The 21,748-nt window shown below is 41.3% G+C and overlaps 1 protein-coding gene across 2 annotated transcripts in view; it reads right to left on the minus strand.

The window, feature by feature from the left end:
• Positions 1 to 21,748, minus strand: part of OLFM1 (olfactomedin 1) — a 59,686-nt gene that overhangs the window by 32,429 nt on the left and 5,509 nt on the right. The window contains exons 1-2 of one of the 2 annotated variants that reach the window (XM_020981915.2): positions 9,696 to 10,527; positions 6,937 to 7,086 (exon numbers count right to left, since the gene is read on the minus strand). In XM_020981915.2, coding sequence (XP_020837574.1) covers positions 6,937 to 7,086; positions 9,696 to 9,845 — 300 coding nt within the window. In that variant the 5' untranslated portion in view covers positions 9,846 to 10,527. Of the gene's footprint in view, positions 1 to 6,936; positions 7,087 to 9,695; positions 10,528 to 21,748 lie in introns of those variants that run through there. The other variant, XM_020981916.2, reaches the window with a different exon arrangement.

Below are 21,748 nucleotides of genomic sequence, written 5' to 3' on the forward strand. Positions count from 1 at the left end.
GATTTAATCCTACCACTCTATCCATTGCACCACACTCACTCTTAAATTATAACGGCACATAATTATACCTTGGAATCTTTCTGCCCCTTTGGAATGCCTACCACACTGATTGTCTGTACCATTCAGACCAAACTGACTGGCAACATAGTGGGTAGAATGATGGACTTGGCAGTCAGGAATATCCGAGTTCAAATCCTGCCTTAAGACACTGACTAGCTTTTTGGCTCTGGGCAAGTCACTTAATCTCACTCAGCCTTAATTTTCTCCTCTGTAAAACAGGGCTGACAACAGTACCCACCTTAGAGAGTGTTGAGAAAAGCAAATGAGATAACATGTATAAAGCATCTTACATGCCTTTAAGCCCTATGCAAGTACCAGTTGTCATTTGTATTATCAAACCCAACTAGACTGTGAGCTCCATCAAGGCAGGGACATAGGAATAGTGTTTTATGTTGGCATCTCCCACATCACTGAGCACCATGCCAATGGCTTAGTGGAGGATTCACAAATGTGTACCAACAAGGCTATTGTGCCCTAATAAAGCTTACAACAATCCCTCCTGTTTATATAATGCTTTAAAATGTCCATTGTGTCATCTGATCCCCACAATGACCCAGAAAGCTAGGCAGGGTACTCATCATTGTGTCTGTTTGACAGCTGGGAAAACAGAACCTAGGAGAGTTAAAGGACTTACCTCTCATTAATGCACCGATGGGCTGAAAACTCAAGGCCTCCTGACTCTGGTCCAGTACATTTGCCACCAAGCTATCTCTCTTTCTTGGCAATATACGTTAATTTAGGGAGTGGTAGCATGCTATACATCATTCAGAGACTGGGTATGGCTTTTGCATTGAGATTTTCCTTTCCCATATCCCTAGAGTTTCTTATCAAATTTAGCTTGAATGCTAGTTGTAGGGGAAGGAAGTTGAGTCACAGAGGTTATCAGGGTCTTGGATTAAAGATGTGCTCAGATAATCTGCACTGAGGAAATGGACAGCTGATTGTTGGTCTTTAATATTTCCAGAAGCCAATTAAAGACAGGGAGGCCAAGCACAGAAAGGTTGTACACCTATCAACCCCCCCAATAAGTGCACCAAGCTCAGCTGAGAAAGAGCATCTACCTTTTCCTTCTGTCCATCTGCGGCCTTCTCCACAGAAAGAGAAGAAAATGCAGAGATGAGTCAAATACCAGGTAGAAAGAGGGGAGTCCAAATAAAGTGCTTTGCTCCTTTTTGCTAGCTACAAATACTTACAAGAAAAAAATAAATACTTCTTTCAAGAAAGGAAAAATCTCAAAGAGCAAACCCCAAAAGAAACAGGTTATGTCCCTTAAAAATAAACAGTACACTAGAAGAAAAATTAGGATTGATTTTCCTTTTCCAAAAAACCCTAATGTAAATTTAGCCAGAAAGGGAAATGGAATACTGGATACAGTGTTAGATTAGGAGTCAGGAATACCTGTGTTCAAACCCCACCTCAGACATTTACTAGTTGTATGACCCTTAGCAAGCTCTCAATTTCCTCATTTGTAAAATAAGAAGATTGAACTAAATAGCCTCTAGCTTCTTTTCCAGCTCCAAATCTATGTTCTTGTGATCTGGGGAAGCTCAAGAGGCAAGAGTATTACAAGTTGCAGGCTTCTAATCAGCCTCATTAAAATCTACCCTCCAACATTTTGCCAAGATCCAAAGCTCATACCCATGCCTCAAGCTTTTGGGAATTTATAGTCTTCAGATGTTTCTAACTAACTTACAGAAAAAAAGAGCACTGAATTTGGAATCTGATGACCTAAGTTCAAATCTTAGCTCTGATACTTATTATTTGGGTGCCATTGGATAATCGATCAATGCAAGTATTTATTAAGGTCTTCCTATATACTGAACACTAGGGATAAAAAGAAAAAGTGAAGACAATGCCTAGCCTAAAGGAGCTTACATTCTAAAGAAAAAGACAATCTATACATAAATACGCATAACAAGGTATATTCAGAGAGAGGAGAGCTCTGAAGTAATTTTTGAAGGGAAGGCACCAACAGCTGGGAGAAGAAGTAATGGGCAGCTGTGTTCTCCACTGTAAAATAAGGGGCTGGGCAAGCTGATCTCTAGGGTTCCTTCCAGCTTTCAATCATATGAAATCTTGTTAAACATGGAAAGAGGAAGCAAAGTTCTCCCTCATTACCCATTTCTCTCTAGAGTTAAACTCTCCTGGGACTAAATAGTCCCGTTACCAGCTACTACAGTACTGACATACAGATCTCATCTGCTCTCACAAAAACCCTATGGAATTATCTCATCAACTATTCATGTACACAATGAAAATGAGCTCCTTGAGATATTGGGGGGAAAGGGATTTGCCTTCAACTACAGGGTCCTTCCCTCATACATGTTCCCCTTTCTCTACTGACACAGCCACCCCCTTAATTTAGGTACTCATCATTTGTTTCCTATACTATTTTTCTTTTTTGCTTTTTGGTGAGGCAATTAGTGTTAAGTGACTTGTTCAGGGTCACACAGCTGGTAAGTGTCATGTGTCTGAGGCCACATTCGAACTCTGGTCCTCCTGACTCCAAGGCTAGAGCTCTACCCACTGCACCACCTAGCTGCCCCCTGTTTCCTGTACTATTGCAATAGCCTCCTAATTGGTCTCCCTGCTTCAGGTTATTCCAGACTCTCTTTAATACACCCTCCACACTGCTCTCAAAGTTATTTTCTTTAAGGGCAGATCTGACCATACTACTCCCCTACTCAAACTCCAGTGATTTCCTATTGCCTCTTGAATGAAACAGAAAGTTCTTTGGTTTTTAAAGTCTTTCACAATCTGACCCCAATCTATTTTTTTTCACCAGCCATCTTCTTCCATTCTATAGTCCATCCAAACTAATTTTCTTCTTGTTCCTCACTGGACATACCATCTCCCACCTCCATGCCATTACATCGGCTGTTCCCTTTGCTTGGAAAGAAATGGTAAAATCACCTACCTTCTTCAAGATTCATGCCAAGTCCCACATTCCATGTGAAGTCTTTCATGACATCCCAAGCTGCTAGTGCCCTCCCGTCCCCAAACTATCTTGATTTGTTTTTATAATACAGTATATTTTTAACATACTAAACATAACTTATGTTTACCTTAAATATACTTATTATATATAATATATAATACATAGCGAACCTTCCCTGCCTCTCCATACAATTGAAGCTTTTTGAGGGCAGGAACTGCTTCATCTTTTTCCTTTATTTCCTGACTATCTAGTACAGGGCCTGGTACATTGTAGGTGTTTAAAAAAACAAACAAACAAACTTTCTGATTCACTGCTTGTTGACTGAGTTGGACTCCAGACCTGACATGCTTTCTCTTTGCTACAATGCCTCATACAAGGCACTTAAAAAGATGTGCCCATTTGTTTACGGTTGATGATTTTAGTCAAAGATAATTCCATTTCTCTAGAATTAAAAATGCCTACAAAAAGTGGAGGGAGTGGGAGAAAGTCAATTTATAAAAACTGGTTTGTAGGCACCAGACTAAAGGATGATAGGCAGTAACCGAGGCCCAGATGCCTTCTGAGCACCTTAAAGTCTGAGGAAAAGATGGTGGATCTGGCCAAGATGTAGCCTAATTGAATAGATTTGCACAAACAGAATAAAGAGGTTTTTGAAAGGTTCAATGTCTTCTGCAAACAAAAATCATGTCATTTTTGTGACCCAATTTTCTCTGTCTACCCCCGCCCCAAACATCACATTATAGGAGTCTCTTTCCCCTATATCATTCTTCCTCATTCGGTTCTACAATCGTTATCTTGTTTTCATCAGGTCTCCTTAATAGACCATGCTAGTCTCTGAATACCAAGCTGTTGGTACAGACATTGATCAGTAAAGTCTATGCTAGATAAACATAAGCGTGTAAATACATGCTGATTCCCTGCTCTTCCCCCAGACAATTTAAGCTCCTTGAGGCCAGAAACCATTTCATTGTTGCCTTTGTATCTCTAGCACCTAGCACAATGCCTTACACACAGGAGGCACTTAATAAAGGTTTGTTAAATTGAATTGGAGTTGTTTCCAATATAGCAAGATGAATAGATTGCATTAAGTCATTCACTCTCTCTCTCCTAGCATCCCTTGTGACAAAAGATATAGCTATAAGATGGCTGGTGGTTGACATGCAGAATCTGACTTTGCAACAGTCAAAGCTAACTAGAGATCGAGCCATGACCTTGGTCTCCTTAATGGCATGCTTTCGCCAATGAGAAAACCGGCCAGATTATGATTCCCTTTTATTTAAAAGTTGACAGGTGCCAAGTATTTGAATTATCTCATATTCCACATCCTCTAAACCAAAACTCTATTAACTGGCAATTGCACACATAATACAATGTTGTCATGTTCAAAATGATGACCCAAAGTCCAGATACCCCTTCTGAATAGCTGAAGAAAACTTCACTGATAATCAGTCCCATTTTAGTGCAAAGTACATTTTACTTTATTCTTTTTTTTTAAAAAAAAAAGAGCCTGCTTTGCTAAAGTATAATAAATAATAATAAGATTAATACCTAATATGTATATAGTGCTTACCATGTGCACTATGCTAAGCACTTTACAATTATTATCACATTTTATCCTCACAATAAGCCTGGGAGGTAGGTGCTATTATTATCCCCATCTTACAGATGAGGAAACCAAAATGAATAAAGATTAAGTGACTTGCCCAGGGTAACACAGTTAATAAGTGTTTGAAGCTAGATTTGAACTCAGGTCTTCCTAACTCTAGGCCCAGTACTTTGTCCATTGTGCCACCAATATAACATCTATTAATCCAAACAGGCAACTCTCTGACCACTCAGTAAAAAAACTTTACTCTGCCCATTTGAGAGGCAGGAAGCTACAGTAATTAATGGAATCATTGTTTATTAGAGCCAGAAGGGATTTCAGAGACCATCTAGTCCTACTTCACCCCTCAGGAAACTAAGGCCCAGAAAGGTCATGAAAGTCATTAGCTGAGCCTTTCTCAACACTTCAATTCACCATGTAATTCATCAGATAATGGTAACTCAGAACTCCCAGTTCCTCGAGGGAAGATGGGTCTTTTTTATTTTAATTTTTGTATCTCAACTAGCATAGTGCCTTACACATAATAAATGCTTGTTGAATTTAACTGAACGGAATAGAATGGAATTAAATTCACACTTTGGTCCTACTGATTCCTATTTGCCTAACATCATTATTCACCCACTGGGAGGATTTGCCTAAAATGGATAAGTTAGATGAGATGATCTCTGAGATTTCTTCAGTTCTAAAAATTATGTGAGTCTATCAAAAGTAAATGAACATCTGTGTTAGAGTGGGAAGGGCACTAGATTTGGAGTCAGAAGACCTAGTTGTGAATCCCTTCTGGGCTTGTGTTACCATAGGCAAGTCTGTTAACCACTCTGGGCCTTAGTTCACTTCTCTGTAAATTGTAAATTTAAAAGGTTGAACTAGGTGATCTTTGAGGTTCCTTCCAACTCTAAATTCTATGATCCTGTGCATATTCTCCTCAGGAATTGTAGGTGAAACCTCCTTTTCTTTACTCTTCTTCTAGTTACTTCTCCCATGCCACCATATTTCTTTCTCAAAATTCCTATTTTTTCCAAGCAGATCTCAGCTGTATTAAAATGACCAACATTTAGGTACGAGCAACTGTTATCCCCTAACCCTGCTCAGTGTATTTACCCATTTCAAAGCTAATGTTCATGAATCTAAAGGAATCTCTATTTCATATACAATGTAGAATAGTATATTTTGGGGCAAGAAAGAGAACTTTCTGATACCTCTTAAAGCTTATCACATAGGAAACCCCCATTTTTCTCCTACTATCTTGAACTTGCTTCACACTTACGAAAAATCTCTAACCCATTTTGGATGTGTCATATGTGAAGGGATAGGCCACTTTGGAAAATGTGAATCTAATCTCCAAGCAAAGGGCCTGGGCCATCTTTGAAATGCATTGGCTTACACCGGTTGAATGCTTCACTTGCGTCTTGACGTGATATTGAAAGGATGAAGAGAAACACTCAGCTCAAGCAGGAAGTATACCATCCTGGCGGTGTCATATCAAATATCCCAAATAGCCCTCTTTCCTTGGACAATGGGGTGGTGGTGATGGTGGTGAGAACAAATCATCCCACAGGTTAAAAGATCAAGGGTCTTTGAATGGTCACTTCAGGGTCACTGTGAAAGATCATATCGTAGTTGCTTAGGCTACTGGTGATAAAAGTCCATTTTCAGTCCTTTGGAGTGATGTATTAATAACCACAGACTAAATGACTTAATACTCTGCTTTACCAGGAAGACATAATCAGTGGCAAACATCCATCCCAGTCGGTCACCCAGGCCCAGCCTTTCCACAGCAAGGGAAATTACATACCCTAAAGACCCCAATTAGGTTAAATCAGAATGTCAGCACATTCAGAGACAACAGGATTTCTTCAATGAAATGGTTTTCCTGTGCCTACACTAGATCTCACAGTTATATATTTTAATGAGAATCTTTTGATCTCCTTAGACTTTAGATTATGAAAAACTAATCAGATGGATGTCAGTGTGAAAGAGAAAAACTACAAATTTTGGCTCCCCCCCTCCTCTGCTGGGCTGGGATATTTTATTCAGTCATCTTGATAGTGACCACACTTGAAGAAAACAAGGGGACCGGGCTTCATGAAAATGCCTGTCTATCTCAAGGTTACCCACTTGAAACTGACAAACACAAGTCTGATGAAAACTCATCACATCACATAACATCATGTCATTTGTTCATTCATTCGTTCGATCAATCAACACATAGCTATGAGAATGAGAATGAGTATGCCACAGAAGGTTTGCATCCAGAATTAATCCCTCCCTGATTCCTGCACTCCAACACAGATGACACAGCCATGCATTCCCACACCCACCCACAGCTTACCTTTTCTAATAGCTGCCTCAGCTGTTTTGTCCTGGCATCACGGGAGCACATAGTCTGCTGGGGGGCCACCACTGTACATATACACCGTCCCTCACTGTCCTGGGCTGAGCTGTACACTTGCCAGCTTTCCTCCGGGTTGGTAGGCAACACCTGGGCACCAGCAGGTCAGGACATGGAGCAGGGGTAAAGAGGAAGAAAAAAGAAGAGAAAAATCTAAGGCAGCCAATCAATGAGTAATGAAATACAAAGGGAATGTATCCATTCAACCTAAATGAAACTAATCCCCTCCTTTCCCTACTATTACCCCAGACTCTATTCCAGCAGAATGGAAACAAAGAGATAAGAATACAAATTCTAAAATCTATACTGGAACTCAAGAAACACAGCAAAGCAAAATTTCACTTTTTTAAATGCCAGTTTAGCTGAGAGATTTTTAGAAAATGTAGAATTTTCTACCTGATCTGTTATGCCAAGAGGGCAAGAATGGGGTGTGTGTGTGTGTGTGTGTGTGTGTGTGTGTGTGTGTGTGTTATTTGTGGTGGGGGGAGGGGGAGAATCACAGCACAGAGATGGGGAGCAAAGAGAATGTAATATATGGTTGACATTCTGTAGGCACAGCACTCAGAAATCTGAACTTGTGTCCTCTCCCTTGCAAAGGCTAGCAGGGATACCTGGCTATTAGGGACACTGGCTCCATTTCTCCGTGACACTTAAATGGATGGAGTGCAATTGCAGTAATAGCAGAGTACCCAGCATCCCATTAGTTGAGCTGTAATCAATGAGAGCCTTAGTGCTCTTCCAAGGTCCTGAAGCAAGGTAATTACTGCTTTGGAGAAAACACTTGGCATTTGACTTTTTTTTCCCCTTTCCCTTTCTCTCTCTCTTTTCCTCCCCCTTTAACCTGCAAATTGTTTTGTGGGTTTTTAACAAGTTGGACAGAGTTTTTCACAGTTGCTATCTCAAACCATACCACAGTGACTGCCAGCTAGCAACCTGGAAGTCCACAGGAACTAATGACAGAGACGACCTTTTAGGTTTGGGCAGCTTTTCCTGTAAGGGAGGGGAAACAGGCTGTTTAAGCTAGAACCCCAAACAGTTCTCAGATCACACCATGCAGCAACCAGGCCAAGTGATTACAGCTTGCCCACAATTTTACTCTACTGTTATGGGGGCATGCATATGGATGGATTTCCATTAGTTTCAGGTCATCTGGGGATTAATTTGTAGTTTTCCTCCCTGAAATCTGCACTACCAATGTATTGTAGTTTTAGTCATTCTTAACTCAAGCAGCTATAAAAACTAAGGTGGTAAGGCAGTTGTTAAAGGAAACAATGTGATTCTTGAAGCAAGTAAAATACTTAAATGTAGCATCTTTCTTAGAGGAGGAAAAACACTAAGCTCCAAGCCGAGGCTATCAACTCTTCAACATGGAAACACTAAGCAATGGAGAAGGGTGCCCTTCAGCTTCTCCTTTCAAATAAATGGGGGTTGTTTCCTTATAAAGAGGAAGTGAAAAGAAGGAAGACCTCAGGAGACACATTTTCCAGTAGTTCAAGACAAGCTAGAAAAATCTACCTCCAGTTTTACTTCACCATTATCCTTTTTATTCCTCCCCACAATTGCCCTGAAAGACCTCTAAAGGTCCCTTCCAGATCTGACATTTTCTATGTGCAAATATTCTTTTCAGCTCTGGAAAATAAACCTTCATGTTATGATTTAATATTCATAACCTCTTAGACTGTCAAAAGATGGGGAACTGGGTCTTTCACTCTGGCCGCAATTCCTGGGAATTTGAGGTACTGCCCCCCAGAGAGGGACAGCTGCACCCTGCTTTTAATTAAAGAACCAAGGATTTCCATCTTTGCCATCTGCTCTCAGGAGCGGGGGGGGGGCGAAGGGGTGTGTGTGTGTGTGTGTGTGTGTGTGTGTGTGTGTGTGTGTGTGTGTGACATTTGTTTTCCTGCTCCACTCCCCCATCCCCAAGCTTTGAGGAATCCTCCAGTCCCCCAGCCCTTCTGCTCCACCCACCCCCTCGAAAGACCCCAACACAGCCGCTTTCCAACTTGTGTAGAACGTGTTGTTATGCAACAGGAAAAAAAAAAAGACACCCCCCCCCCAGCTGAAGCTGAGAGTGAGAAAGAATTATTTAGACTCGAACGCAGACCTGGGGCGAAGAGCAGTCAGATCACGGCGTGTCCATTCCCTTGACTCTGCTAGCGCCCCCTCCCCCGCAAGCTCCCCTGAACCCCATTCCCTCCCTAGCCCCTGCCCTTATCTTGTCCTTCCAGTTTCGGCGGCCCAGGCCCCGACCTCTTTGAAAGACAAGGCTGCAGCTCGACGCACGCAAAAATCTATTCTAATGAAAATTCAAAGTCAATGGGATTTCACTCTGCCGCCCCCAGCCCCAACTGAGGACCCTAGGCTAAGGCTTTGCGGAACGAAAAAGGCGCCAACCTATTAGAAGCATCTGAAGCACAGAGGGCAAAGAGAAATGAAATAACCGAGTACCTCGGAAAGTGAAGGAGCAGAGCCCTAGGAATGTCACCACACCCCCAAAGTGCTTGAACCCCCCCAAAAACCCTTTCTTCACCATTGCTCCTCTTCTACCCCTGCCCACAGCCCTCCTCTGTAATTTCACACCCATCCCACCGCCTAGGGATCCAGTCTGAGGAAAGGGGGAAACTCATGCGACGTGCCCTCTTGCTCCTTTAGCCAGAAGAAGGGGCCCCTTGGGGGTCGGGGGCAAAGGGGGAACTTACACCGGTGCTCCTATCCAGAGTCCCCCCACTGGCCGCGGTCAACTTCGTGGTATTGAGCCCCACCAGCGAGGGCAGTGTCTGAGACATCCAGTTGGTGATCATGGCCATGGTGCTCAGCACAACCCCAATCTTGAGCAGCGGCACCGACATCGCGGCTCGAGTCGCCTCCTCCAACCAGCCTTCATTCTGAAGAAGTGGCTTGGAGCAGCGCGCTGCGCTCCGGCACCTCCTCTACCTGCCTCCGCTCCAGCGACGCCACTCGCCCCTTGGACATCGTGCCCAGCTCAGAGGATGCGCTGCCTTTGCTCTCCGCTCCTGCCCCTCGGGCTCACTCACCCACCTTCCCTCCCTCTTTTACCCCCACTTTAGTCAAGAGGTTCTCCGATCTGGCACCCCACCGCGGGAAGGAGAGAAGTGGAACGAGGTCTCCTCCTTTTAGCCAGCACGGGGGGGTTGGGGGTGGGTGTGGGAGAGGCGCTCAGGCTGCGGAGACCGACCGGGAAGAGGCAGGGACCGACTAGGGCCGGTGAACCAGAAGGGAGGGAGAGAGGAAGACAAGGGAGGGCTGGGTGCGGCTACAGCCGGCCACAGGAACCCTAGCCTGGAGTGAGGACAGGGGAAAGGACTGGGGTTGAAGAGATTCAGAGAGGGGAGGGGGTTTGGAAATATTTCTTTCCCCCCCCTTTTTTTCAAGATCCCGCTCTCAGCCCCCCAGACATCTTCCAGGTGCTGAGAATTGGCATGCCTGAAACTGACTAAGGGGCGGGCTGAATAGGGGAGGAGAAGGGGTAGAGGGAGGACTGAAGGGAAAAAGAGGCGGAGACCTGGGGATTGGTGTAGAAAAACGCAATCTGATGTCAAAATGGGTGGATTTTTCCTCTCCTGTCTCCCTTTCGTTCTTGCTCCCCGCTTCCCTCTGGTGGTTGAAACAGAGACCTACAAGCTTCTGTCGCTAAACTGGTTGGAATTACAACCTAGGTTTAATCGGGACAGTGTCACTACTCTGGCTTGCTTCAAAAAATCTTTATCTCATTGTCTCCTCCCTCTTCCCCGCTACCCGTCTCTCCTTCCTCTCTGTTCTTCCCTCCCTCTCCATTTTCTTTCCTTTCTTCTTCGTCTATCTTGGCTCCCTTCCCCATTGCTTGTTTTTAGTATGGGCGGCAGGCTGTGGTCACCCCTAGCTGACATCGCCCAATCACCAGATGCTCCTTAAACATAAGATTTCCCCCCCCCCCAACAGGTATCCAGCCCTTCTTTTCAATAGATTTTTTTTTTCCTCCAAGGACAGAAGGAGCTTAGGACAGGGCCAGGTCCATTTCTGGCTGTTAGAAAGGGGTGGTCAGAGATGTAGCCAGGGCAGGGGATGCTCTGAGAGCTACTGGATTTCTCCAGATGCCTTGGTTAGGTTTAGCCTCCTGTCCCCACTTCTTCCCCCATCCCATCTCTGCATGTACTGCACAGGACAGACTGGGGGGGAAAGGTTGCTGCATCTCTCGCCTCAGAAGTTCTTTGTCAGTCAATGCTAAGAAAATTGTTTTGAAATCTGTGCCCTAGCACTGCACCCTGCCATCAATCCTGCAAACCAAATCCAAGTTTGATTTGTATTTACACCTCCCTCCTTCCTATCCCAGCTCACTAATGCCACCACCCACTCAAACTGAGTCCAGCTGAATGCAAAAAAAAGGATCGTTTATAACGGATGGACTGGCAAGATCTGAATTTCAGGCCTGGTTCTGCCACCAATTTGTTGTTTGAACTTAGGCAAGTCACTTCTGCTCTCTGGACCTCAGTTTCCACATCTGTGAAATGGTTGGAATTTATGGTCTCTAAGATCTCTTCCAACTGTAACATTCTGGGATTCAGTATCAGCCTTTTCAGTTCCCTCCTCCCTGGAGTTTGGCCATTTGGACTGTTGGGAAACTCCAGGTGAGCAAAAGAATGTGTGATTCTAAAAGGGGAAAAAATGGGGGATCCAAAGGGCCCCAAACATCCCAACAAACCTGGTCCTGCCTCCTAGTATGTGCATAATAATGGGTATGTTTTTCATGGAGTCACCTTGTGAGGTGTATTGTGAAGGGTACTTGTGAGCTACAAAAACTGCTCTTTCCTGTTCCTGATCTCTGAGATAGATAGATACAGAGATACAGAGATACAGAGATACATAGATAAAGATACATAGATACACAGATAGATGTGCATGTGTTCATTTCTCTTCTCTGGAAATCTGCAGTGTCTCAAGCTTATTACGGGCCCGGCATTTGCCACTGATTCATCAGAACCAGCTACACTGACACCTCCAGAAATCCCCATGTTAATAGCATTTTCAAATTTGCAAATGACCTCTAATCTGAGCTGAAAACTGATCTCCCTAAGCCCTTAGATCAAGGTTTTCCAATCATGTTGGTAGAGAAGACACCCTCATAGCCCTCCCTGGTTTACTCTTTCTTTTATATTCAGGTTACCATTAAAATACTCCAAACCTGAAAGGGAGATTAAAGATCAATTCTGTGGCTGAATGTAGCTAATGCTCTCTACATATAGAAATCCATGGTCTGGCTCTGGAGAAATCAATGGACCCTTAGGAACATGTTGCTCCATCTGCTCTTAAGAATTCAAGGCAAAGGAATAATCCTCCTTGGTGTCTCTATTACCCTTTCCAAATTTATGGCCAAATAAGCCAAGTACAATTGGATGACAGAACTCTGACACAAATGGGATTTTAATGAAATTTTTAAAATTACATTGGCACAATTCTCTGCATGTGAATGCAGGTAGGGGGGCTGGAGACTATCCACTCTGATAAACAAAACTAAGCAATTTCTTGTTTAATTATGAATGTGATCCTGGCAAGCACAGTATGTTCAGGGTTGGGAGCCGAATTCCACTTGTTGGGGAATGGTGCCATCTTCCAGTGCAAATTGGTACTACAGTCTCTATTGTTAGCAAACAGACCTCATCAGCTCTGCTAAAGGAATACTTTATGGGACTTTAAAGGCAGGTAGCTCACTGAATCTCAGAGATATTCTCTCATCTTCTTTCATTTAAAGAAATCTAGAAAAGGAATTTAGACCTGGATAATCACTCTTGACCTCTAGCTTCAAAGACCTGTGGCAACCATCATATTTTCAAATTTTCACAGCACAGATTGGACATCATTACACTCTCTTGATACAGAACAATAACACCTTAATTCTTTTGGATCAATTTGGGTGTTTCCCAGATGGCATCCACCCAATAAAGCAAAACAAGTATTAATTAAGCACCTATTTTGCACCCGTAAACCTGAGGTATGCACAACATTCTAATTCGTGCAAAGAATTTATCATAGCATAATAGGTTTAAAACCAGAAAAGACATCAGAGACCATTTAGTGCAAGCCTGACATTTTATAGATGAAGGAAATGAAGGCCAGAGAGGTTAAATGGTTTGCCCAAAGTCTCACAGGTAGTTCTGCTCTTAGTCATGAAGATGTGGATTCAAGTGTCACCCCTGACACTTAACTGGCTGTATGACCCAGAGTAAGTCACTTAACCCCTTTATGCTTCTGACAGCACTATAGGACTCAACAATTAGGTCGTAGAGGAGTTGCCACCTGTATTACAGCAATAGGAGGAGTTTCCAGGGCTGCAATAATTTCATTTATTTATTTATGTACCAGTTCCTATACTAAGCCATGGAGTATATTGGGAAGTCAAAATAGGAGGAAAGTTGAGGGGAGACTACTTTTAAGCACTCATTAGCTCAAAGTTATTTGAGTTCTCAAATTGCCTTCCCTTGTTTGGGGGAGGCATAGGGAATAAACTTTATAAAATATCTAGCATGTATTATTGAATAGGAAAAAAAAGTAACTTCTTATGCTCCCAGAGCTAAGATCCTTTGAGATTTAACTAATCATAGAGCTCTTTTCTTTCCTTTTTGAAAAACAAACAAACAAATAAACAATTCTTCCTGACTTTGAGGTATAAGCTCCTTGATGGCTGGGACTATATCATTTTTGACTTTGTAATCACAGTGTGTAGCCCTACGCTTGGCATATAGTAGGCTCAATGAATTTTTGATTGATAGAAGTGTTTGTGATTTTGTCATACAGGTCATGTCCCATAAGAGTTTACAATTGCTACTCTTGAGTCAAGAGGACCCAACTTACTCAGCTATGCTTTTCAATGCTGTAGAAACATTTTGGGAAGCATTCAACAAAATAACATTCAACTGAGTAGAGCAAGAAAGAGATGCTTCAGACAGGATTCCTGTGTGGGATAGAACCACAGAGGTGATTGTTAAGCTAGCTGTTTTTTTCTTAGCAGAGAGAAAGCTATATCAAGGCGTATTCCTGAGAAGGTTGAGACCTTATCATTATCATCATCTTCATCCTTACTTCTCATTGAGTTCTTCTGCACTATATTTTTTACTTTAAAAAAAGCTTTTGCACTCTCTCTCTCTCTCTCTCTCTCTCTCTCTCTCTCTCTCTCTCTCTCTCTCTTTTCTTTCCCTCTTGTCCTCTCTGTACATACAAATATATATACATGCATGTATTACATACATATACACACATATGAAATTTGGACTGGAAAAACCACCAGTGGCTCAGTTCAGAACACAGACAGAAAGTCAAAAGGCACTATAGAGAGCCTTGGGACATTTGCTTTTAAAATGAAGCCAGCATAGAGAAGGTCCATTACCTCCAGGCTTAGGCTATTAGTCTCATTATTACAATGAAAAAAATCAAATAGATAATCATTCATAACACCTCAAGGTAAGGCAGACTAATGCCCTCTAATGCAATTAGAAGTGTCAGCAGAGAAGCCAGCAGCAAATTCAATCTGATTTGGAAGGATACAAAGTACCTTAAAAGCAAATGAGGGCTTTTTGTAAAATGAAGGGAGCTGGATTATGGGTTCTGTGATGTCAGCCAATATCCAGAATACCTAAAAGGAAATTTAAATAGTAACCTCAAGTTTTCCTACACTCAACAAGGTCTATATATTTTTACAGTTCTAAGACACCCACCCTAACTCCCACTAAAACAGACCTAAAAACCAAAGTCTGAAAGCCAGTTCTATCAACAACAAAAACCTAAAACCAAACAACAGCAACAATACAAAATAATGAACAGCTTTGAGGCTAGAGTGAGGAGCCAGGGTCTGGGAAGTGTCAGAGAAGAGAGATGGTGAGGGTGAAGAGGGGAGAGGAAGGCTTTTCCTTCCTTGACTTCCTTCCTACTTTGCCTAGCAAGGAACCATTTACTCTATAGTCCTTTGGTTTATTAAGTTATAAATATTGTCCAAGTAGCTCCAGCACTGCAGGGTACCAAGGAATACTGAGAGCTCCCTCTCCTCTGGGCATCTGATTATTTTCCAACTAATACAAGGTAATGGGGTAGGGTGGACTTTGTGAATGTTTTGACTTTGGCAAACTCAGAATTTAAGCTTTTATGCTAACAGAGGTAAGGTAGTGCAATGGGAATAACCCACCAGACCTCTGCTAAGTCCCTTCCCCTTTCTAGGCTCTAGTAATCTCATCTGCAAAAGGGGGCAATCCTTTCTAGCTCTAAGAACATTCTGTGAGATATATTTACAAGTCATTACAAACCTTTTTACTCTCTCAGGCTCAGTAGTTCTTTAAAAAGAAATCATAACAATAAAATTGGTGAACATGGCATTAAAACAGATGAGAAAAACACTGACTTCAATTTACCATGAAATATCCTTACTCTACTATCTACCAAGAGGACAGAAACCAAACTGTTGGCAACCCTGCACCCAACTTCCCAAAAGCGAGCAGGTGGAAAAAGAGATAGGGCATAACAGAGGGCCAGTCTTGGAATCAGGAAAAACTAAGGTTCAAATCCTGTTTCTGACACATTCTTACTATTCTTACACTCTTATGACCATGGGCAAGTCACTTAGCTTCTTGGTGATCCAGACAAATCTCAAAAACCTAAATTAGTGACCATTTGCAGATAGGCATGGGCAGAAATATAAAACTGAACATCTAGATATAATAAAAACAAAACTGCTCTTCACCTGAGGGTACAAAATACACTGGAAATTCTGTACAAGAAAGATCAGTTCTCTCTTGCAATCCAAGGACCCATGGTCTAAATTCTTTTTCCTATATTAGCACTAAAGAGTTACTAGAGTCAGTAGTAATAAAAATGGTGACATATCACATTTTACAGAGATTTACAGTTTTCAACAAGTTTTCACGCATTCATTTAATCTTCACAACAACCCCATGAAGGAAATAGAGCAGGATTCCCCTTAATTTGCAGATGAAGAAATCAAGCCTCACAGAGGAACCAGTGGTCTGATGGACTCTTTCCTTTGTGCCACACTGTCCTTCTTGACATAGTTTTAATTGGACCCCTAAATTGAAAAACATTCAGGAGGTGATTATTAACTTGTGTGTTCTTAAAGTAAAAGGTGAAAAAAAAAATAAAGTGAAAGGTGATGTGACCATTAAGTTACATAACAAAGACTGAAAATGCCAGGTTTTCTAACTCCTAGTCCACCTAAAGCATTCCATTGTTAGACAGCTTTGATTATTAAAAAGATCTTTCTTATGTTAACCTGAAATCTGTCTCTTTGTAACTTTTCTCTGAAGCCACATAGACTAAATATCTTCCCTCATCCCCATGACAGTCCTTCAGATATTTGAATAGAACAGTTATGTCATACCTCTGCTTAGTGCTTTCTTTTCTAAGCTACACATCCTCAATTCCTTCAAATCATTGTTCTATGGCATGATTTTGAGTACTAGTCATTATCCTGGGTCTCCCACTCTGGACAGGTGCCAATTTGTCAATGCCCTTCCTAAATTGTGACACCTATGACTATAGAGCATAATATTCCAGATGGGGTCTGAAGAGCACAGAATTCAGGGAGACCACATTAGACATCATTTGGACACTAATGTTATCTTCAGCTGCATTAATAGGATGTTTTCATTTTCTTTTCTCTTTTTAGGAACTAGATCATACTGATTTTTAGTGGGGCTCTGCCCATACCACCCTTTGTCACTTGCTAATGAGAGAGGAAGGACAAGGGTGTGGGCAAATGTTAGAATTAATGGAAAGAAGCATGTCTAAATCAACACTAAGGGAGTGATGTGTGTGATTTTAATTAAATAATTGATTAATTCATATCAGAACCAAAGTACAAACTGTGCAATATTATAAACATACGGTAATACAAAAATACAAGTGTTCCTTGGACCTTTGAGGATCCCTGAGTGAGTACAAAGAGAACAGTTATACACATTTTAAAAGATGTTTTAAAGGACTTCATGGCTTTAAGGTTCTGGTAGTCGCTGTTTTGAAAACAAGCTTCCGTAGCAGTCTTCTCTCACCAGGTCCTCTGCTGCCTTAAAAAGAACTGCAGCATCGTGCCTTCCTACCTTGACTCACACAGTTCCCTAGGTATGGAACACCAGCGCCACCCTTCAGTCCTACCCATCCTTTAGAGCAGAGGTGTCAAACTCAAAAACAGGGGTCACTAAGCTATACATAAGGATCCTGGTGGGTAGGATAGCGACTTAGAAAACCACATATTAACACTACCTAGGTTCTATTGTATTTTTATTTATTTTGTTTAATGTTTCCCATTTACATTTTAATTTGGTTCAGATACCACAACTTTTTAGTTTTGGGCCATGTGTCTGATGCTTCTACTTTAGAGGCAGGGGTGTTTTGAGGTTCAAATGAGATAATGGATTTAAAGCACTTTGCAAACCTTAAAGCTACTTAAATGCACAATATTATCAACCTGTATTCACCAGGCCTCCAGTCTGGTGAAGATTTCATTCTCAGAGCCTTCTACTGCACTCCTGTTGAGCTCAAGCCTTGTTTATAGAACAGTACAGGGGTGTGCTGGCAAATGTTTAATAACTGGGCTCTCTCCTACAAGATATATTCATATACACTTTAAGTTTAATCTGCATTATTAGCATTTTACTAAGTTTAGAAATCAATAAAACAATAAATCAGCCCTGATTTGTAGCAACTGACAATTTCTAAGGTGTCGATGCTCCCATTGAAACTTTAACAATCTGCTCTTCTCCAAAACCTATTTAGAACTGGCTCCAACACACCCCTGTTTGGAGACCAATTCAAATGTCACCTTCTCTGTGAAGCCTTCTATAATCTATCCTATTGAGGACTCAAGTCAACAAACATTTTTTAAGCATCTACCATTGGCAAGGCATTGTGCTACAATGGAGGTACAATGAAAAACCAAAAGCAGCTTTTTCCTTTCATGAGTTTCAATTCTACCGCAGGACACAAAATGGAAACAAGACAAACTAATATATGATGATTTCAGGAGGGAGAGGAACTAACTGGCCTGGGGGCAAGAAAGACTCCTCAAAGCACCTAAAGAGTCTAATCATTGCAGGTCTGTGCACTTACTATGAATTGGTTTTGTGTTCTAACTATGTATTTGTGCTTCATTTCTTTATGAAACTTAACTGTAGTTGGTGAGGGGTAGGGGGATTGAGTCCTGTTTAAACTTCTGATCTCTCCCATCACCTATAACAATAAGAATGCTTTAATAAGTATTTAATCAATGTTTCTTTGTTGATTGGTGCTTCATCAGACTGTAACTTCATCATTCCCCTCCACCCCAAATACTTAGCCAGATATGGCCACAACTCTCAAGACAGTGAAAACCCAGATTCTATATATCAGAGGGCAGGTGCAGTCAAATACTCAGAGGCCAGTTCCAGGAATACTAAATTCCTGGAAACAGAATCATTTAACCTAAACCATTTGCCCAGGAGAGTCCTCTGAGTCATGCTAGGTTCTCTAAACATGCTGGAATATCACATAGGCACCAGAATTGCTTCCAAAAGAGATTTCTAGGTGTCCTGTTTCTTTCCTCTGATTCTCTATGACCCAGTCATGCCATAGTTTCCCCATAATTTCTATAAAGTGAAAGAGTTGGACTAGATCTCCAAGGGCCCCTCCAATTCTGACATTCCACATTTTAAAGTCTTTTCCATATCTGACATTCCATGTTCCAAGTCTGACAGTCTTTTTAAAGATCCCCTTTGGTTCTGATATTCTATGTTCTAAAAATTCTTTCTAGCTCTAACATTCTAGCTCTGAAAATCTCTTTTCTACTCCAAGGTCTCTTCCAACATGAATCTTCTATGATTATTCTCTAACAAAAGTAAAAAAAAAAAAGCTATAAACCTAATTTCTTTCCCTAACACCTAACACCAGTTACAGCAGGACAGGTCCCTGAAGGATGTTCTCTAAGGTCAAGTTTTCCCTTGAACGTTTAACCAGAGAGCCCACTTAACCTGGAAACAAGGAATCTCCTGTTTTCCCTCTTCTCTCCCTAGGTCTCTCTAATCTCTCAGCCTGCTTGCTAGTTTTGTATAAAGATCAAAAAGACCACTATCAATATGTAGCTGAAATGCCCACTTTAACACACTACAAGTAAAATTTTTTTTGTTAGATAAGCACATTGTCAGAGTTCTATCTCTAAGACACTATTGATACCATAGAATCTCACTGTCATTAAGAAGTGCCCATCATGAGCTTTTGCATCATGACATTTCCATGTACTCATAGAACAAGCAAACAATAGATTCTGTAAGAAATTCTCACCTAGACTAGATCTTGACAAGCCCTTACATTTGAATAGTGCTTTATAATTTACACAGCCCAGTGTATCTATCTATCTATCTATCTATCTATCTATCTATCTATCTATCTATCTATCTATCTATCTGTCTGTCTGTCTGTCTGTCTGTCTGTCTGTCTGTCTGTCTATCTATCTAAAAGAGATATAGGTATATGTTTTCATATTTTCATCAGTCTCAAAACAAGCCTGTAAGCATACCTAAAGCAAGGATTGTTGTCTATCTTGCAGATGAGGTTCAGTTAAGGCTCAGGGAGGAAATTAGCTTGCCTAAAGTCATAAGACTAGTACTGTAAGGGAACAGAACTCAGTTCTCCTGAATCCCTCAAATGGCTCCTCAAGACTAAATAAATATGTCTTTCATCTACAAAGCACTAAGGATAGCAATTAGAATGATTCCATTGCCAAATAATTTTCTTTGCAGTGGACTCATTATCTTCACTGTTATGTTTTGAATGCTATGCCAAGTGCAGTAAATGAGATAATTGGAATTATGGGTATTTTAGAAAGTTTGCAGGCACAGAGACAAAAGCTCTATTTGATTACAGAAACTATTGCTTCTTACCCCGGGGTCATGGGAACTACGCTTTGTCTAAAATCCCAGTCTCCTAAGAAATCGCCAATCCAGTGAAGGGTCTATAGATATAAACTTCAGATTTAGGGTCATGGAATTTTAAAGTTGAGACAAAGGGTTGGACTAAATTTTTAAAGTCACTTCGAGTTCTGAAGTGACATCATTTTGCCATTTAGGAAACTGAGGTCTCATAGTCACCCAGCTAGTAAGTGGTAGAGTTAGGAAAAAAGCCAATGGTCCTGATTCCCATCTCAATTTTCTTCCTACCACAATAGGCTATTGGGTTGTTACCAAGTTTCAAGGTCAACCACAAGGAAAGGATTTGGATATTCCATAAGATATCCCAGGGAAAACAGCTCTCAAAGGTATTTCTAAAAAGGTCAGATTTACTCAGTATGTATCAGCTGCCTCATTTTGGCTGCTCTCTAAGTGTGCTAAAGCTGTTTGCTTCCCTCTTTGCTGTCTCTGACCTCTTCTGCTCATTTCACAGCATTTCAAGCACATGCTGTATTCCTCAAAGGCAAAATAACAAATAGGAAAAGGAACATTTTAATTTTCCAGCTTCTCTTCCCTCTTTCTAGGCTCCCATCTCCTCCACGACAAGCCGAATCACATTCATGTTGAGGAATAAATCCACCAGTTGTTATGACCTCATGGTTAGTGGTTTCAAAGTTGTGAACATCATTCAGGACTGAAAATTGGCTTCTCTGACTGTCAAGGCAGCTTACATTTGCCATGGATCTAATTCAGTTTAGCTAGTAATTAGTTTTGTATTACTTTACACAGTGATGTTAATACTGATTACAAGGCCTGATAACTTTAGCAATAAATACAACCCAAGGCAGAAAATTACCTTTCTTTTTATTGGTGAAGGCTGAAGTTAGTGGAATGAGACACAAATTGCTTTATGAGATGAAGCAGCTGCCTCATGCTGCAGATTTACAATTTAATACCCCCACTGTCATGGTAGCTTTGCAATGAGGGCTGTCTACAGCTGCTTAGTACTGTCCAGCCACTAGTACTTCCTTAAACCCTTAGGATTAACAGCTTACTTAAGTCAAAATACACCATAATGCCTATTAAAGGCTAAACTTGGGAGAGCCTTCCACTTCAATCTGACCTATATATTGTCTGGTACTAAATATTCACTTGTGTTTCATTTTATCATGGGCTTCCTCCTTCAGCTATCATATCTATGGGGCACCCACTACACACAGCAGCACTTCTAGACTGTGATCTGCATGGTTCATGGAAAATTCCCCAGCTTAGCTGATTCAGTTTAATTTGACTTGATTCAGCTAAATTCACTTTAACAAATACTCCCTGATCAGACCCTATTAGGTACAAGGAACTATGCCAGGCAATTGGGATATAAAGATAAAAAATGGAAGTTCCTATATTCAAGGGGTTTATGTTCTGCTTGGTGGGGTGGGAGAATGAGGTATACTACCTACCCTTAACAGGTAGAGTATGATGGGGGGAAAGGAGACACCTAAATCAAGCACTCTAGAAAAATCTGAGGAAGGAGAGAACATTTTTATCTAAGAGAATCATGGAAGGCTTCATGGAGGAAGTGGCATCTGAGCCGAACCTCAAAGAAAAAGAACATACATTCTTCAAGGGAAAGTTAAGAACAGAATACATCTCAGGCCTGGAAAGATAGCATGTGTGAATGGGCACAAGCATGAGATAGCATGTTGAGCTAGAAAAACAGCAAATTGATCAGTTTGGTTGGAGGCAAAGAGGGTAACATAAGGCCAAAAATGTAGGTGAGAGCCAGATTGTGAAGGCTGTTATGTACAAGGTTAAGGAGAATGCATTATATCCATTAAAAA

The sequence above is a fragment of the Phascolarctos cinereus genome, unplaced genomic scaffold (genome assembly GCF_003287225.1).
Source record: "Phascolarctos cinereus isolate Bilbo 61053 unplaced genomic scaffold, phaCin_HiC Scaffold_2;HRSCAF=192, whole genome shotgun sequence".
NCBI classification, from domain to species: domain Eukaryota; kingdom Metazoa; phylum Chordata; class Mammalia; order Diprotodontia; family Phascolarctidae; genus Phascolarctos; species Phascolarctos cinereus.